Consider the following 19998-nt stretch of genomic DNA (forward strand, 5'->3'; position numbering starts at 1 on the left):
GTATCCAGATTAATTGTTGGAAACCTGTTATGCTGCAAAGGTGTTGCATATTCTCATAAGATAAATCAGTTACAGTTCTGTAACATAATTGCTACTGTTATTTTTATGTTGTAATACTTTCCATACTGAGAATTACAAATTGCTGAAAATGTTATCTTGCTTCCTTTATTCCAAACAACTAAACCAGATTTTTAGCAAGTTAGAATTCCACTGAATCCCTCTCTTTGACCACTTTCTCTGTTATCTGTGAATTTCAAAATTAGAGCTCTTACTAGAATTTTGATAGAAAACACAGGAAAGACAGAAAATATATCAGTATTTTAAACAATATGACATTTTTACAATAGCCTATATGAAATACTGCTCTGTGTAGTGTAGAATTAACGCTTTCTGCACATTTTGCATTTCAGGTTCTTATATGAAGTAAAATTTGTCTACTGATGAGACAACACATTTTTTAAATCTCTGAATTTCCTTTAGGAACTCATACAGCTCAGCAGTTGCACATCACATTGTTTGCATCCTATTTTTTGCCAATATTAGCTCAGTGAGCAAGTTGCCTTTTCAATACAGAAACATGATTTAAACAAAGGTTTTACTGTTAGAGGCAATCTTTTCTGTCTCCTGGTTTTGTACAGCATTTTTGAAAACTTGTTTATTTTAAAAACTTTATTCACATGATGTGCTTCTTGAGGCTATCCTCTGCAGGGCCAGGAGCTGGACTTCAATGATCTCTGGGGTCCCTTACAACTCAGGGTATTCTATGACTGTATATTTGACTGGCATTTTAAATCTCACTACAGGAAAGGTATAGATTTTTGCATAGTGTTGCTTTTCTGCAATGAAAATGCCTACAACACTGAATCTGTAGTTTATAATCTCAGAATAAAATCACATTATCAAATTTGAATGGTTCATTAAACAGAGTAAAAGGAAAAATTAAAGGACAGGTATGGTATATTTTAGCAAAGATGCCCCCCCCCCTTCTTCAGTCATTTTAGTGCTAGCCAGTTCTTAACTAATCATGTTTGCATTTGGTTTTGAGGCAGTTTTACTGTTTATTTCATGAGACAAATCAGTCTACATTGACACTATCACAACTTCAGGTTTCTTCCTGAAAAGTTATTTAATTAAAAAAAATAATGGCTGAAAAAAAAATTAAGTCAGTGGCTGAGAGACTACACCAAGTGTTGAGAAAATAGAAATGTTCATTGCAGCACTCTGTTGGGGGTGAGTATTAGAAAATTGTCATGGAAAAATGGTTTGTCCATATTACTGCTTGCCTAACTTTGCCTTGATTCCTTAAGGATTAATCACTGCCTCAGCAAGTCAGTGTTCTGATTAGCTGTTTCTTCTTTGGTTGTTTTTGTGCCTGGTCATGCAAGAGAGAACAGCAAAATTGCTTTCTTGATAGTCTTCTGATGTGTCCTCAATTTTTTTCCCCTCAAATTACACAATCTTGGTACCATTTTACATTGGAATTGCAGTCTGTATCTAGCAGGCTGACCAGGAAGCTTTATGGTGAGCCCGTTTCTGAAGGAGCAAGGAGGAAAGCTGAGTCCCACAGAGTTACCTTAGACTGTAAATGAACAATAAATTCCTGGGCATATCTGAAATATTCGGTCCAGAGTAGTATTTTTAGATTGCAAATGCTGCCAATTACGGCCTTGTTAAATAAAATACAATCAGAATTTTTTTCTACTTTCTAAAACTAAACCTGAAATTCACTGTGACTATTTTCTGTATGTGTTGGTGTCTGATGCCATATGATGCCACATATGATACATAGCTTCTATTGTATCTCACCATATTTTCACCCTACTTATTTGTTATTATTACTTATTGTGGCACCTCTGAAATTCTGATCATGGCATCATTGGAGTGGAACCATGGCCAAATATTTGTATAGTGTGGTTTAGAGAGATGCCTAATAAGTAGATAGAATTCTACACTCACAGAGTTCATTCTGGTTTCTGTGTGGTGCTCATAATTTACACACTAAATTGTGTGATGAATTAGTTAGAAGTAAAAACAAAAATTACAGGCCTGTCTAGAATTGGTTTCCTTACTCTGTGTGCCTAAAGATTGGTATATCTGGATTATTTTCTTTATCTACACATAATCAAAAGAGTTCTTATTTTAAACATTTGAGTATTTAAAAATATTTAACACTCAAGTATTGATAATTTCTGGTAAAAATATGAACAAGTAGATTGTGCTTGAGATATGGTCATTTGACTTTGAGGCTTTCTTATTACTTTTAATAAGACTTTGGAGTCCTTTGTAAAAAAAATCTTAGGCTAAAGATCCATCTCCTAAGCTCTTGATCCTGTACTCTGCCTTTATAAGTACTGGTTTCACAATGTGCAAGCACTTTTTTGAGCTTGCAATCATATCGCATTATTAATCCTACTCACAAATTAATGGTTAAAGAAAGCAGTTATTTTTAACAATTTTAGCCTGTATTCTTTCTCAATTAAAGTGAACGTATGAGAAGTCTTAGATTATTAATAGATAAAAGGTAGTACTTGCCTTAAAGCCTTCATCTGTAATAATTGGTAAATGAAGGTATACACTGAATGATATGTACTTGTGCTCCATGACCGCACTTTCTATAATTAGTGCCACTAAATATGAGGTGGACATTTCTGTAAAATGTAGACACTGACAAATATAGTATAGCCAAGGAGTGGTGTAACTCATACCTGAGTTTCATGTTAGTTTTTGGATATCAGTTCAACAGAAAGACAACCATGCTATAAATGTGTAAATGCCATAAATGTGTAAATCTCATAGGTTAGATTTACCTTCTCTTTTTCTCTTCTTACCCTCTTCCAGGGTTATCTTTTCAGGGCTATTCAACAGATAATGATTGTATGCCCATGATAATTCCTAATGCAGCCTGCATCAGCTTTCCACTACTTTATAGATGGAACAAAGTATCAGATTCACATAGATTTTAATATGTTAAACTTTCTGAAAGCCCCTTTCAAATTCTTTGTTGAAGTTGCTTTTCATGTTTTTTCTATCTACCACAACATAGGTAAGATTTGAGTTCTGTATTTAATTGTTTCGAAACTTTGATGTAGATTGTCTATACAGGTTTTTTTAGAAATTATTGGTTCATTATATGTCTTTTTTAAAAATGTTGTTCTGTAGATTAAAAAAGACTGTGGAACATGGTGGTAATTCAAAATAAAAGTAACAAGAGGGTGTTGGTAAATCAGTATGTAAGGAAATGTTCTTACATATATATTTGAAATACAGAGTGGGTGCTTGGACTACAGAGAATTCCAGTTCCCTAATTGTAAGGGATTTTATGCATTTCTGGAGTATTTACAGTAATTCACTCTAAGTACAAGAGGTAATATAAATTACTGAGAGGTTTTGATAAGTAAGAGAGCTACAGATCCTACAGATAGAAATGGCTACAACTGTTTAAGGTGTTTAATTTATTTTTAAATGTTGTTTTAAATTATAAGATACTAAATAATTTACTCATGCTGTTCAGGAGATCTTGCTGTCTGTTAAGGTTGTCAGCACTGTCATGTGTGCAATGGGAAATGTTCATTCCATTACATATTTTTAAAGCTGTCTTGTGTTTTTTAGGCCTAAAGACTGCCTTCGCTCTATTATGAAGAGAGTGAACCATAAAGATCCACATGTCGCTATGCAAGCGTTAACAGTAGGTTCTTTTTAATATAGTTAATTTTCTTCCTGAAAAGTTATATTGCAAAAGATCTCTAAGTTTTAATCTTTTTTTCATTAGCTTCTAGGAGCATGTGTATCAAACTGTGGCAAAATCTTTCATTTAGAAGTCTGTTCAAGAGATTTTGCCAGTGAAGTAAGCAATGTGTTGAATAAGGTAATGTATTGCATTGATTTATATGTTTCACCTATAAGTGAAGTCAGAGAATTGGGGTAATTTGAAAGAGGAGTGAAATCTACTTTTAGATGACTGGAAAGGTGGAGGAATGGAAGGAGAGAAGATTACTGTAAAGACTGTGGCTCTCAGAACTTTCTGAATGCCACTTCATACTAGTTAATATAGTTTGGGGGAGGTGTGATGTGTTAATTTATAAATAAGCTACTATATTTTCACATTGAATACAAATATGATGAAATGGAGATAAAACAGGGCTTCTATGTATTCTTATTTTACTTTATTTTGGGCTTAGCATATACAGTACTGATACAAACACAATGCTGATGTATTATTCTCCCTTTCTAATAAAGACTGAGTGCTAAACTTGACTACAAAATAATGTATCTATATGTTTTGTATAGACAGTAATGTGCAATTACTTGAAATTAAGATCAGATTCCTACATGATTTAACTAGTTTCTACTGTCCATACAGGGTCATCCAAAAGTTTGTGAAAAGCTGAAAGCCCTTATGGTGGAATGGACTGATGAATTCAAGAACGACCCACAGCTTAGTTTAATATCTGCTATGATAAAAAATCTTAAGGAGCAAGGAGTTACTTTCCCAGCTATTGGTTCACAGGTATATTAGATTTTTGTGGTTGTTCTCAGTGTGTCACAAATTCTTTTTATCCTCAGCTCTGTATTTTACAGTTTGTAGTCTTGAATTCTAGAATGTTTGGCAAACAAAATGAAAACTACCTTGTCTTAATAAAACTTCTTTGAGGAGTGAAATGCTCTCAATTACTTTAGATTTTTATATAGCAGATGAATGCAAAGCAAAATGGTGAATTTAATAAATTTTTTGTTGGATTCATTTTTACATCTTTTACTTTTGGCTAGGCTGCTGAACAGGCAAAAGCAAGTCCAGCTCTAGTTGCCAAGGATCCTGGTACAGTAGCCACCAAAAAGGAAGAGGAGGATTTAGCTAAAGGTGAGTACATTTATTTGCTGATATGATGCTTATTGATTTATTTAAACGAACATTAGCTGATCCGTATGTGTAACTAATGGTTTCGTCAACAGTCAACCCATCAGAGTCTACTTTTAAAGACATCCGTGTCTCAAAAGCGTATCTGCATGAGTTTCATAATGTTTGTGTCCACCTTACCCCTTCTTAAATATGATCAATTTTTTTTTCTGCAAACTTGAGCTGAGTTTAATATTATTTAAATATAAACTTCTTTGCTCAGTTAAACTTATTTGAAAATGACCCAGAATTGTGAAATTATTCAAGGAATGATAGGGAGGAAAAAAAAGGAGGGGGCCAATTTTTGCTTGTTTAAGCAAAAATCATTTTGTTAATTATGAATTAAGGAGGGATTTTACTGTGGAGGTGACCAAGCACTGGCACAAGTTTCCCAGGGAGGTCATGGTGTCCTTGTTACTGGTGATATCAAAAAGTTGTCATTGTCAGTCAGCTGTGGTGACCCTGCATGAACGGGATTGGACCAGATGACTTCCAGAAGTTCCTTCTAACCTCAGCCAATCAGTGTAAATCTGATTCGGTGAATCCAGGCTAAAGGCTTCTAACAGAGAGCCAGTGCGCACTGGAACAACTGTATCTTCTTAATGTTTCAAGCAACCTGGAAAAGTTCAACACTGTGTAAGATGTAAAGTAAATATTTTATGTAAGTTCAAGGTTGTATCAATATATCAATAATATAAAAATAAAAATTGGAGTAATCTTATTTGTGCTTAAATGTTGTTTATTTATCCTGTTCATGTTGAAAGCTTCAGTAAATCCACAGGCAGAATTCTACTCTTTGTTATTTACCATTAATTCTAAGAGAAAGACAGAAAGTCATTAAAATGCAACAGGAATAGAATTATACTAAAAGTTTTCACAGAATTAAATTTTCATATCAATCAACCCATTTTTACAGGGAATTTTCATCTGAGTAACTCTTCTTTTGTAGCTATTGAGCTGTCACTAAAAGAACAAAGGCAACAGCAAACAACGCTTTCCAGTTTGTATCCAAGCACCTCAAGCCTTTTAACAAACCACAAACACGAGGGCCGAAAGGTTCGTGCAATCTATGATTTTGAGGCTGCTGAAGATAATGAACTAACTTTTAAAGCTGGAGAACTTATAACTATCCTTGATGATAGGTAAGTTATATAGAATGCCTACTAGAATTGTTAAATTGTAAAATTTAATTAGAAATAATTATATCTTCTATGTAGAAGCATACTTTGAAATACAATGAATGGAAATGTATTTCTGTATAAATACTTTGTTATCTCCTAGTTTTTTTAGAAATAAATGTATTTGCATAGAAATTCTTGTGTAATGATTTCTGCATATATAAAAATTATATTTATGTGCTAGTAATATAAAAGCCTTTACTGTGCAACTCCTGGGAAAGTTCCACGTGAGTATGGGATTTCTAATGTGTGGGAGCTTTATTTATTTATTTTTTGATCTTTAGTGATCCAAATTGGTGGAAAGGTGAAACTCATCAGGGTATAGGATTGTTCCCATCTAATTTTGTAACTGCTGATCTTTCTGCTGAGCCTGAAATGAGTAAGTAACATTACATTTTTGTGTATACGTTTAACCCTGCCATGACTTATGGATGATTCCCTTATGATGGACTTCAGTTGCAAGTTAATATGATAATTGAAATAAAACAGAGGAGTCCTTGTTATGCTATCACAAACAACAGTCAGACCAAGGTTGCCCAAACTGTCTTCTGCTAAAAATTGCTGCTGTCTGCTGCTGTCTTTGTCAGCAGCTTCTTTGAGTCTCATGGAATTTATTGACATTGACACCTACATAAAAATGGGCAACAGCAGCCTTTTTTTCCAAGTCGCCTTTTTGTCCAGTTGCAGTGGTGTATATCTAATTGAGATGAAACTGAAGGCCCCATGGCAGATAGAACTCTGAGACAGATTACCAGTGTTCAAATAGTTCAAGAAACCTACATGCTGTAGGTATGTACATATGCATAGTGGACAGAGGGGTTTTCCACATGCCGTTTATTTACTTGTATCTATTTTTATCCATCCAATCTACTTTAAATATTTAATAAAAATATTAAATATTAGGCAAGACTTCAAGATTCTAGAGCTGATTTCTGTAAATTTTGTGGGTTTGCAAGATTAATCTGCTGTGATCTCAATTTTAGGGTGCTAGAAGTATGAGCAGGTCTGCAGAATTACATGCTGTAGCAGTCATTTGTGCTATGTTAAGACTATCTAATAAGAGTGTGTAAGAGTTGTATTTGGCTTTCTTGCTAAATATAGAGTTCTTTTGTGCTAGTCTCCACTACAGAGGAATGAAATGCTTTGCGTATAGGATTTGGTGAAGGACGACTAGAGAAACTTGAGACCTTTTGATTGTGTACTTTGCTCTGGAGAAAAAGCTTAGTTTGTCACAGATGATTTTATCATTTTTATCTTAAACTTGACTTGCTAGCCATATTGTTTCTAATCACTCTCTGAGTCTTTTGTCCTGATGACTTTTTAACATGTATGTTATGTGCAGGGAACCATTTACTTGCTAAAATGTGTTTCTGCTGAGCTTGTGTGAACTCTATTTTTTTTATAATGTGATTTACAGATAAGAAAATTGTTTAGGTCTGTGGCTTTCAAATGTCCATAAAATACTAATTTTTAAAATTTTGACAGTACGGGTTTCAAATGGGAGGAACTTGGGCAAATGCTAGTTATATAATACTTATGTCATTGTTTATTTATTCTTTTATAAAATTAAATCTGGCTGTTTATTTTGCAGTGAAAGCTGAGAAGAAAACAGTGCAGTTCAGTGATGAAGTTCAAGTAGAGACAATAGAACCTGAGCCAGAACCAGTTTATATTGATGAAGTAAGCATGGTAAAAATACTGATTGGTACTAAATGCAACACTGGGACATTTAAATATGTGATGTTTAATCCTTTCATTTTGTACATCAAAAATATGATGAAAAGAGAGGTTTCTTGAAAGTAATAAAACAAATCTGCAGTATTCTCTGTTGTTTAAGAGTCTTGAAGTTCTTAGGAATTTCTGAAATTGAATTTGGAACTGCACTCCATTTAGGGCCCTACTTGGGGGTTGTACATCATTTACCTCCAAGCTAGAACCTTACTGTTGATTGGCACATCTACTTTCATATTTTGCTTGAAGTACTTCAATGCCATAGAGATACCCACCTGGACTGCTCACTTAGATTTATTTCCAGTATAACCACTATTGTCTACCCTCAGACTGAAAGATCTCTTTCTGTCCCTGAAAAGTCTGAAATTTTGTTTCTCTCTATTTATCTGTACACTCTGTATGTTATCTGTGTACTGTGATATTTACCATCTCACCACAGGGATCCTGTAGGGTTTCAAGGAATATTCAGTCCAGGTAGATTTTCCCCCTGCTTTTTTGTTTTTTTTTAACCTCAGCTTGGGTTCTGTCATTCCTTTTTGAAATGAGAAATCAGTTACTGCCTTCCTGAAGTCCTGTTTAAGGACTATTTAAGTCCCACCTAAAAAACACTTCTCAAGAGATACTAGTTTGTAACCTGATGAAATAGATTATCTGAGGCCTTCAGGTGCCTTTCAGCTTTTGTTTTCTGTGAGTCCATTGATTTTTGTTTCAGTCTCTTCTTCTGTTTTTAAATTTGCCACAGTATAATTTTTAAGGAAATAATTTGACTTTTCCCCACCTTTCCATGGTTTAAGGTGGACAAAACATGGTTTTATTTTCTACTTTCATACAACCTATATAACTCAGTGTGAAAAAAATTATTTATTTGATAGTGCTTAGCTAATAAGTTATTAAAAATAATTTACGTGTAATGCTTTTGGTACTTTGACCAATATAGTTCACTCCAAGACATATTTTTCAAATACTTTATGCCTAATTGTTTTCTAACCTTTGATGTTTTTATTATAAAAGGGTTGCACTTAAACTCCTTACTTAAGCTTGTCTTATTCTGACGTAAACCCTGAAATGCCTCTGAATATCATCCTAAAACAACACTTCCATATACATTGGTAATTACATGGCTCATGTACTCAATAGGCCTCATGTATCTAAAATTGCTTTTCAGTGAATTTGAAGTACCCAGTGTATTCTATGAAAACATTTCCAGTAATCCCACTAGGTGGTGGTATTGCATATCTAAAAACTAGTCTGCAGAATAGGAACTGCTCAGAAAATAATACATGTTTAGAAGGACTTTTAGGAACAGTGGAGTATTCTGCATATTCCACTTGTCACTGTTTTTTCTAATTTGGCTTTTCTTTGTTCAAGCATCTTCATTCCTGTAAAATAGAATGTATAATTTGTATTTTCTTAAAGTTAGTCTAGTTGATTCTCCAGTGCCAAGAGATCAAAATGGCTGTTGTAAACAGCTGCTTTAGTTTACTATCCTGAAAGTGATAATTCCCTTGCTGCCACATTTGCCCTAATTATACAATATGTGTTCTAGGATAAAATGGACCAACTCTTGCAGATGTTACAAAGTGCTGATCCATCTGATGACCAGCCAGACCTCCCAGAATTGCTTCATCTCGAGGGTAACAAAAAAGAACGAGTTTTTTCGTTGTTGTTTTCCTCACTGGTAATTTTCTGTATCAATGCAAATTGAAACTAAGCTGAAACTACTTCAGCTTCATGTACATGCGAGAAGCGTGCCTGAGAAAAGTGCCTGAGCCATAATTATCTTCTCACTTTTTTCCCATATTTATGAGACCAAAGTGCAAAATATTAACTTAAAACAAGTCTATTTTTTTCTAAAGAAAACCGTTTCCTATATTATTTTCCTTTTTAAGATGCATAAATACTTAATTCAATCATATTTGTCCAATATTTTTTTCCTTCATAGAATAGCACAGCAGAGTGGCGAAAGGAGTGTCAGGAAGATTCCATGACAGGAAGCAGAAATACTATGAATGTTTAGAGTAGACCTATGGGTGCCCCACGTGCTTTTCACTTGCATGTGTATTTCTGGAGTAAAAATTAGCATATTAGCATATTAGCAAATACCTCTTAGAGTGCTACAAATTATCCTATTCTTTTAGAGTCAAATTGTTCAGACTACCTCTTCATAAGGCATTATAGATCATTTTACCTAGGTTGATAGATGCACCAAAATTTTTGGAATGGAATTTGGATAAGGAAGATAGGAAACTTTCCAATTATGAGACAATTTTTAAGCCAATTATTTCAACATAGGCTTAAATTAACAATTCAGATGACACCAGACTTTTAAGAAAATGGCAGTTTCTGTATCTATCCAGAAGTTAATAATTAAAAAATGCATAGACTTGTAAGCTTTTAGATATCTCCTATCTTTCCACACCCATCTGGTTCATCATGTCTGTAAATGAATCCTGTTCTTGGAACTCACATCAGTGATGTATCTGTGCGTATTCTGGTTCCCCAAAACTAAAGAGAGGTAAAGAGAAACATGACTGGTTTTATTCTTTCAAGTCACAAATATAGCTATAGAGGCTGTTGTCTAAGAAGCAGATTGCCTGTATCTGATCCAGGACAGAGGCAGAGAAATTAAAGGTATGCTTGTCAACCAGCCTACAGATATGGCTTACTTTAGGAGCTGCTTCAAAATGCATTGTGAGATCATTAAAGCAATGCTGAATTTTGTATTGAATTGTGGGACTGCTCCTAGGATCTGAAAGCAGTAGTGTGGTCAGATGATTACTCTCCAGCTACCTGCAACAGCACTTGCCAAACATATGGCTACATATAGTTCTACAATGCTAATCCAGGGTTACTCGCTCTACACTTATTAAGCTTTCGTGAACTACTTTTTTTGGCATAGGTTCTGAAAATTTTGCTATAGATGTGTTTTGAGTCCTTGGTTCCTATCACTGGTGGCAGATGCTGATCAACCTTTGACAGTAAAACAACTTCATTTTTCTTCTGCCATCCACATGTCCAGTCACAAATGTCTTTGAATTGGAGAGCTCATCCTAATGTGTGCAGGAGCTCAGGGTTTGTGGCTGGCAGTAGAGCATTCAACATTTTAACAGACATCTAAACAATCCTTGTCATGCCTTTTGCCATATTCCATGCTATACATAAAAGTAGGTAGAATTTCAACAGGTTTTTACATCTTTTCCCAGCATTTCTGCCAATGTATTACTGATCCCAGGTTCAAGGAAGCAGATGGGTACCTCTCGTACAACTCCTCTTTCACCTGGAGTTGCCTTCAAGGAACTCAATAATGATCTGCTTTCACTCTCCATGGCTCAGATGTTTTCAGGACCTTCTGCATTTCTAATATACAAAATTTCCCTTTCAGCTTCTGTATCTGTTTATTTAATATTTGACAGACTCTGCCTTTCTGCTAATTAGCCATGGTTTGCTTGGAAATTAGATGAGCCTCATGTCCTTGTGCTGAAAGGAGGCATGGGGTGCATTTTTGTTTATTTTAATGCTTTTTCATTCTGGTAAGCTTTTGTGTTGGTTTTTGCACATGTCAGTGGTTCGGAAAACCCCTTTCGCCCAATTAGAATTCTAGTGAGACCAATGTGCTATTAGTGTCTTTGATGTGCAGATGATTGAGTCATTGCAACCAGTTTTCTCCTTCATAGTTTTCATAGTCCTTTTGTAGTAAAGTTGGATGAGCACATGATCTAGGTTGCAGTCACAAATCTTCCTCCTTGAAGAAGAGATCACCTTTCAATTTATTTGAACCTTCTTATGCAAAATAGTTCTAGTTTTATACTTCCTGGATGTTAAATATGTTTTGTTTCACTTTATTTTTATTTTAAAATATACTTTTTAAATTGTACTACTACTGGAAATTTTAGCTGGGTCTCATTCTTAAATTGTTCATGACACTACCTCTGTTATTAAAAATTTTTTGACATACAGATTATAGTAAAAAAACTAAAAAAACAATTGGACTACCATCTATTTCTATCTAATTTTTTTATTGCTTTCTGACTTTGCAGTATGGAAATGTTTATGACTCTGATATATTTTAATGTCTTTCTATTCTAGCAATGTGCCACCAGATGGGGCCTCTCATAGATGAAAAATTGGAAGATATAGACAGGTAAAAAAAAATGTTATGTGGTTTGACTGAAATTCATTCTTGGAAATACCAGAGTTGTTACTTGATAATTTCTGTGAATATTGGCAAAGAAAATATGTGTATTTATTATTAGTTTCTCTGAGAAGAGGTCAGAAGATTTTCTTCAAATAGTCACATAATAACCTATAGTGTTGTATCATTTGACTCTGGCACTTGTCAGGCATCACTTCACAGTAAGAAAATGTTACTTAATGCACCTCATGAAATTTGCTCTGTCTTGTCTGTCCTATACTAAAGCTATCTAAATTGTAGAATGAACTGTAAAATATATTTTCTAGGAAACATTCAGAACTTTCAGAGCTCAATGTTAAAGCAATGGAGGCTCTTTCTTTGTATAATAAATTGATGAATGAGGACCCAATGTATTCCATGTATGCCAAACTACAAAACCAGCAGTACTACATGCAGTCATCTGGTGTTTCTGGCTCTCAGGTATGGATGTAACCTTTAATAGCCATTGACCTTATCAAGTTTACACTGACTGAGCAGTATTTTCTCTTGTTTTTTTTGCACGGTATGTAAAAAAAAAAAAAAAAAAAATTATTTTCAGCTACAAGCTGTGGATGCTCTCCTTTTGTGGTTTCTAAAGCTTTTAGTGTTTTTCTGTTTGGTTACTTTTGATTAAAAAAAAAGCCCATCCTGGACTTTAAGCTGCATAAAATTAAAAAATCAAACTGTCAGGGCTTTGCATAGTGGGTCAAAGAAAATAAACAACCAAAGGGCTGCAATTTCTCCCCATCTACTCACAGATAATTCAATATGAAAATGATACTATGAAAGAATTACCATTTTCAACTTCAGTAATTTAAATGCTAAATGCTCTTCACTGGTATTTTTTTAAAAAAAGAGAACCAAAAGATTTGAGAGGATGTTTTTCAGTTCTAAAGTCAGATATTAAATAGCAAATTTCCTTGTATTTTATTTCTAATATTGCTTTATTTAACTTCCTAGGTTTATCCGGGGCAAACTCAAGGTAATGCGTATTTGGTGGCAGGGAGTGCACAGATGGGCCACATTCAAGGTTACAATCTTCCTCCAGAACAGCTCCCTTCTCTCAGCCAAGGCACAGTTACTCCATCTGCCAGCTCAGTAATTCCTGGTCAGCCTGCACAGACATCTTACACAAAGTAATTTTAAATGTTTTTCTATTCAGGTTTAAAGCAATTTAAACAGAGACTCTTAAATTAAAGAAGTATAAACACAACTGAAAGATACTTCTGTGAAGAATATACTTCTGAAAGTGCAGTCATTTGCAGAGTGCTTTTTTATTGTGTCATGTATTTGGTAAAAATTCCTGACAAATTTCCCAAGTTTTTTATTGATTTTTTAAAATGTTATTTAGTTTTTAATTTTCTGTATATGAAATATGTAATTTATATAGCTCTACACTATTTAATATAAAACATAGAGAAAACTGTACAGAGATGATTTAGTAGTAGTAACTTTTAATATGCTTTTAATGATGAAGATAATCTGCTGCTCTGGCTAGCTCTGCGTAATTTCTGAGAGTGTATATTCTATTGTTCCTTTGACAAATATATTGCCACAGAAGAATGGGGAGAAATCTGCTCATTTTGGGAAAGAGGTGAATGGGCTATGGATACTTACTAAAGCTTATACAGCTTGCCCAAATAAGGGAGCTAAAAGAGGCTTTCTACATTGGGTAAATGGCCAAAGATGCTAATTTTGGTTTAATTACATATATTGTGAAAAAGTTTGTGGGTTTTTGTTATTTTGTTTTTGCTTGGTTGGTTTTTTTTTTGTTTACTCTGTGGAAAGTCATTTTATTCTAAGAAGTTGGGAGAGACATCCATCTTGAGTCGTTAATGTATTTGTTGGTCTTTGTCCCCAAGGATTATTTGGGATAGTAAAGAATACAATGATAAAGTCAGTTTCTGAATACTCAGCTGACTACTTTGGCTATTTAAAACAGTTTGTTGGGTTTTGTTTTTCTTCATGAATAGAATGCAAGATAGATGGTATGCCATGTTGCACCTTAAATTAAAACACAAGTACAGATTAATGGTCTGAATTTTAAATTTATGGGGAGTGTCTATTGTATGTTTAAATCTGAAGAGTGTGTTTGAGTTTTAATGGGAATACTTATTTGCTACAGTTTTAAATATTCAATGTGTACAGAGTTAGAAGATCTTTGTGTGTATAAATAGAACAACAGAAGAAGCAATAATGTTTTGCTGTTCTGTTGGTAAATTGTTTGTTAAATCTACTTTAAATATTTTTTCTCTTTTTTTCTTTTTTTTCAGTGCAATGGTTGGCTCTGTTGCTGGAAGTACCTACTCTAACCAGCCTTCAGTTTATAGTCCACCACCTGGTACTGTTGATGTTGCTGCTTATCAGAATGCTGGAACTAATATGTCCCAGGTGCCAAACTATAACTTAGCACCTACAGCTCTGCCACAGACAGCAGGTAGTCAGCAAGCACCTCCACAACAACCACAGCCTCCACCACCTCAACAACCACAGCATAGTTACTCACAGAAGGCTCTGCTATAGGATCCAGAACTTTTGATTCCTAATCTTTAACTTCTGCTAAAAGCGGTTGGCGATTTTATGAGTTTCTTCATTTAATCTCTTACACCTTGTTTATCCTCAGCTTAATAAGATCTCTCTTGGTGAACAAGTTCAATTTGCACTGACTTTTTAGGATTTTTTTTTTTTTTTTATTTTGCGGAGGAACTGATATATTTAGGAAATTTAATTCCTTTTAAAATGCCTAAAACTTGGTACAAGATTATTTATGTATGGTTAAATTGGCTAGTTTGTGAAAACTCAACCATTGCAAACTGTTGTGGCATATATGTTATGTACATATAGTGTGTGATTGCAGTAGTGCCCATTTCGTATAACTATGGTGGTCATGTGAATATATTTAACACAATGTTTAAAGATAATTTGCTTTACTATGTTATTTTAATCATGAACTGACAACCATATTTCATAATTTTGTCTAGTTTTAAGACAGATGCAATGTCTTTTTCCAGTGCAGGAAAAACAGTAATTCTGCAATCATGGTTACAATTACAAGCTAAGGTCTATATATGAATTTACAAACTTAGATATGTTTCACTACTTCTTGAATTGAACACAAGTGTATCATGATTAGATAGCTTATCTACCAAAGTAAACTTGTTAACTTGTAAATGATTTGGGGGGATAACACCAAATTATGATTCTGCTTCGTACATAATTACTAACTTAAAACTACTATTCAGAGGCTGCTAAACGTATAATGGGACCATGAAACAGATCAGGATTTTGCATTTTATCATGAGAAGCATGTAATTTATTTTTCCAAGTTTCTTTTTAAAATGAGAACCAGAACTGTATTCTATGTGTGTTGGTAGAGATTACACCAAAGAAAGACAGAGGAATTGATTTGAAAGACAAAAAATGGAGTTTTAAACTGGAACACACACTAATTACACTATTTTATTCAAGTCTTCTTAATCAGAACATGGAGAATTATGGACATGTAAATCACTTTGCTGAACAAACCTTCAGGGCTTCATTTTAACTCTTGTGGCCTTGCTTAGCAATTTGTTCTGTTTACTATTGTAACACAAACACTTCTGCCTTAAATGTCTGTTTCAATTTCCAATTGTACCATTTGAGTTCATTAGCCCTTCTATAGTTTGAATAGTTTGAGACATCTCAACTAAACACACTTTTAGGTTACTTTAAATTCTCTTCTGCAGCAACATGCATTAGGCTGATATAATTCCTTGTGTTCCTCAGTAACTTAGCCACATGGCTTTGTAAAGCATGGTATTTTCTTTCTGTGGATGAGGTGCTGCAAAAGAAACATGGTAATAGAAGGCAGCATTTCAGGTGTGCTTGGGCAGAGTTTCTTGTACAAAGGCTGCTGTTACTTTGCGTTTTTATTCCATCTAGTAATACGTCCTGGTTTTGTCTTTTCCAGCAACTAATTCCACTACAGCAATACTAGATGGCTTCAACATCAGGTCTGTTTTTAGTCCTGTGTGTATGTCAGAAGTTGTTTTTGTGGACGATATTTTAGTGATGCTTCTGGAATTAAATGTTGCAATTGTACATTGTATTATAAAATGAGCTTTGTTATCTCATATACTCCTGCATCTGTTCACAGTTACCTGACATGCCTTTGTTTCATTATTTTAATTGACATCAGTGTTTTGCCAGATATTTTCAAATGACTGCTTTGCATAACTTCTGACAGAGGTGGTTACAAACCATGCCTGTGGTTGATCTTTTCCAGTTGGGGATGTTCTAGCCAGCTGGTTGATGTAATGCTAGGATTTTCACATATTTACTTTCTCTAAAATTTTTAAGCATCCTCACAAACTGTCATTTGTTTCAGTACTTGGTGTCATCACAAAAGCCTGTAGAATTTAAAGGAAATACTAAAGAAAAAATAAAAATCTGTCATCTCTGTCATGGATGACTTTATGGATTGAAGAAGTGATGTCTTTAGAAAGGAGTTGTAGTATAATTTAGAAAGCGTTCTCTGTATGCATTAGGTATCTCATTCCAAAATCAGATATTCAATGTGTATAGAAATGTATAATTGATACACGAAAGTGAAAATAAATTTTATTCCATTGTTCTTAGTCCTTGATTCAAGAAGAAACTTGAAGCATCTAGTTTTCTTGATATTAACTATTGTATTCTTAGGTTTTCAGATGTTGTCACATGTTCCCTAATAAGGTCATATGGAACTTCTGTACAGAAATGACCCCCAAAAAAATATATTTGTTAGTAATTTGTCATTGTTTCTAAAATTTTTGAAGTTTTTCCTTGATATCTAGAAATGCTAGATCCTGGTTTCTCATTTGACCACTGAAACCTTATGTGTATCACAGTTCTGCTCTCCAACTTGCTTATTTTGGCCACTTATCTGTTTTTATGAAAATTAAAATCACCTTTCATGTTCATCATGACCAAAAAAACACTTGCTCAAGTTCAGCACCCCTTTAAATTCAGTATAATGAAAATTAGGGAAAAAAAGATGGACACTTTCTATTTTCCTTCATACTTCAATAAAAGTCACTGCTCTATGGTATCTCCAGTAACAGGCTGGGAATTTTAGTTGACTTTGAATCAGAGTTCATTGTCTTCAGCTGGTGGACTAGGTCACTATAATTTTAAGTTCCTAGTCTTAGTGTTTCTGTTGCAACCTACGTTTTCCATTTCCATTCCATTCCATGGAATTTTCAGATTAAATTGAATTTGGAGCTGTATTACTTCATGCTGATTTTTCTTATCAGAAAATGTCTTCCTGTTTGGTTGTGCCCTTTATGCTCAATACTCTGAAGTGACGCCTTCTCCTACTGCGCTAGATGCTGTCATTGCATGAATTCCTGCAGTCATCCTCTCATATTCTCTCTGATACTTCAGTTCACCTCCTCTCTGCCGGTTTGTTACCGTGAACCTGGAGATGCCATTGCTGGTGCTTCTCTGCCATGATTTATTCTCAGATTTCTTGTTTATGCATTGTTTTGACCAAGGTCACTTATGTTCTACCTTACTATGGTATTGAACACTGAAATGTTAGTGAGCAGGAGAAAGTACACATATAGCTACTGTGTGGAAAAGCTTTTTAGCAATTAAGTGCCAGAATGTGAACTATTTGAAAGTAAGGAATCATTGGAAACGTTGCTCATGTTCCAATAGAAGACCTGATTTTTTGAATGTCTTGTTTCATTACATGTAAGTTATCAATTTAAGGTTAAAATGTGTTTAAGATATTTTGTATAATCCTTTTTCACTTAACCCTTTCATTAAGGAATACAAAAATGCTAATTAACTTTGGAAGAGGTATTTAAATGGCTTGGTTAGCTTGAACTGGAGCAAACTCTGGAAAGTGCCTTCTGTGCGTTTCACTTCTATGAGCAAAGTTTTTTTTAGCCATGTGTATCATCTCAATTTATGTGGGCATAACAAAGGTGTTAAGATTTCCTGTACAGCCTCCCAGGAAAAACAGTGGGGGTATTATGTCGAAATTTTCTGTACTGATGTCACGGCAGTGTTCTCCAGAGTGTGCAGCTGCAGGAAGAGTCACAATGTACTTGCCCACCTCTGTTTAGTAACTGGTGCTGTGTAGATGTTTATTATGTCATGTTTTGGCCAAAGGAAATAGAGAGAGCAGTAAGAAAGAGCAAAATATAAGAATTTCTGCATGCTTCTCAACAGGTGTGGAGCAGCATACTGCCCTCATGGTACAGTTACTGTTCATGAATTTTGAGGCAGGGGGAACTGAAAAAATTTTGACCTTCAGAAAGTTGTGCCAGATTACAAATGGTTAGATGTAACAGAGAGAGAGGTTTGCTTTTAATACCATGTACATATTTTGCTGATCGAATCTAGGCTGCTACTGTAGTTCTCTGATTTCCTCTAGAGGGCAGGAACATCAGATTTACACTGGAGAACTGCTTAATACCTCATTCTCCAATTTTTTTAGTATTTTCTCTAATATCGCTTACTTTATTTTTCATTCATATTTCAAAGATATCTGTGCAGTCTTTATATATAAAGGTCTTACCTTATTCCTTCTCTGCTGGGGTTCACAGAATGAAAAAAGACATCTCTAGTTAGAACAGCTACACTGGCACTTTGAATTACACAACTGCTTCTCTGGAGAACATGTATGTATCTGCTTTGAAGAACAAGGGAACATAATTTTTCCAGTTAAAAACTGGAAGAGATCTTTTTAAAGAAAAAGATAGACTAAAAGTTACAAAAACCTCCATTGCCAACAGCAGGCAGAATCATTTTTTACTCTGTTATTCAATCTTAGTAAAGCTGATCAACTCCACACTACAGATACTCCTTTCTTATTTTCAGCTGCAGTGAAGAATATTGACCTTCAGACATCCATAACCATAGGAAAACATGGAGAAGGCCTTGACATTTGAACTTTTTGCTTCAATATATATAAAAAACACTATGTACATTTTTGAAGCCTTGTTTCTTAAATTAGGATGGTTGTGTTTAAAAACATTCCATTTGCTACTATGTAAATTGCAGATCTAAAGTTCCCTTTTCATGCTGCTACCTTGGCAAAAAGGTGGTAGGAGTTTTTGTTCTATCCTGCATGTTCTTCTGGAATCCAAATAATTTTTGTCTTTGTCATGAAAAAGAAAAACCTGCTGCAGTCTGCTTTGGTTTTAATAAAGTGTACACAGTAGCAAAGTGCATTTTTGTTTGGCTTTGTTTGTTTTGATGGTCCCTTTGATGTTGGTGTATGTATATATTTAGATATACTGCACTGTTGTACAAGAATTGTTTTAGTAAATAACACTATTTGTAAAAACTGTTAATTGTTTTTTGGTATGAATGCAAAATATTAAAGTTGGAGTACTTAGTTCATTATGTTGCAAAGTCAATTTATAAATGTTATGGAAGAATAATCTGAAAAGTACTTATTTTGCTGGAAGGGCTTAGAGATGGATACAGTAAGCAAGGTCTGTTAGAAGCACTTAAATTTTCCAGGTTCAGATGGGGTGGAGGTGAGGTTTTTGATTTTTCTGGTTGGGGAGGATTTGTGGGTTTTTTGTTGTTGTTTGATGCTTTCACATAAATTACATTATCTTTTTTTAAACAATCTGTCACTGATTTCCTTCAGCTAACTCAAATCCATTGTAGATCTTATTTCAAGTATGCTGCATGTCCTCTATCTTTTGGTAAATGCATCATGAGTATTTTAAAGGGATTTAAAAAAAAAATGGAAACAACTGTGTCTGTACAGTCTAATGGATATATTTGGTTACAGATGAATAAGCAGATTCTATGGCAGCTTGACAGTTAATTCCATTTCTGATGACAGCAACACAAAGTAGTGTAGAACCTGGTGTTTTGATCAATGTGAAATGTCTTGAAGATCAGGCTAAAACCTGGTTTATGAATCTTACAATGCTGTCAGAATTGAAGCTTAGCAGACTTGACAGCTGTATGCTGTATTCTTAAAACAATGTTAAGCATTAATTTCTTGTTTAAACCAATATAGACACCATGGGACC

At 34.3% G+C, this 19998-nt stretch overlaps 1 protein-coding gene across 1 annotated transcript in view; it reads left to right on the forward strand.

The window, feature by feature from the left end:
- STAM (signal transducing adaptor molecule) overlaps positions 1-19348 on the forward strand; it is a 33506-nt gene extending 14158 nt beyond the window's left edge. The window contains exons 3-14 of the mRNA XM_005518760.3: positions 3610-3685; positions 3770-3865; positions 4361-4507; positions 4768-4858; positions 5844-6036; positions 6357-6451; positions 7664-7752; positions 9350-9437; positions 11890-11944; positions 12262-12415; positions 12935-13110; positions 14248-19348. Of these exons, the coding sequence (XP_005518817.2) occupies positions 3610-3685; positions 3770-3865; positions 4361-4507; positions 4768-4858; positions 5844-6036; positions 6357-6451; positions 7664-7752; positions 9350-9437; positions 11890-11944; positions 12262-12415; positions 12935-13110; positions 14248-14497 (1510 nt within the window). The 3' untranslated portion in view covers positions 14498-19348. The remainder of the gene's footprint in view (positions 1-3609; positions 3686-3769; positions 3866-4360; positions 4508-4767; positions 4859-5843; positions 6037-6356; positions 6452-7663; positions 7753-9349; positions 9438-11889; positions 11945-12261; positions 12416-12934; positions 13111-14247) is intronic.
- The last annotated feature ends 650 nt before the right edge of the window (positions 19349-19998 follow it).

The sequence above is a fragment of the Pseudopodoces humilis genome, chromosome 1 (assembly GCF_049639895.1).
Source record: "Pseudopodoces humilis isolate 2021_Gansu_Grassland_sample_001 chromosome 1, ASM4963989v1, whole genome shotgun sequence".
NCBI lineage: Eukaryota > Metazoa > Chordata > Aves > Passeriformes > Paridae > Pseudopodoces > Pseudopodoces humilis.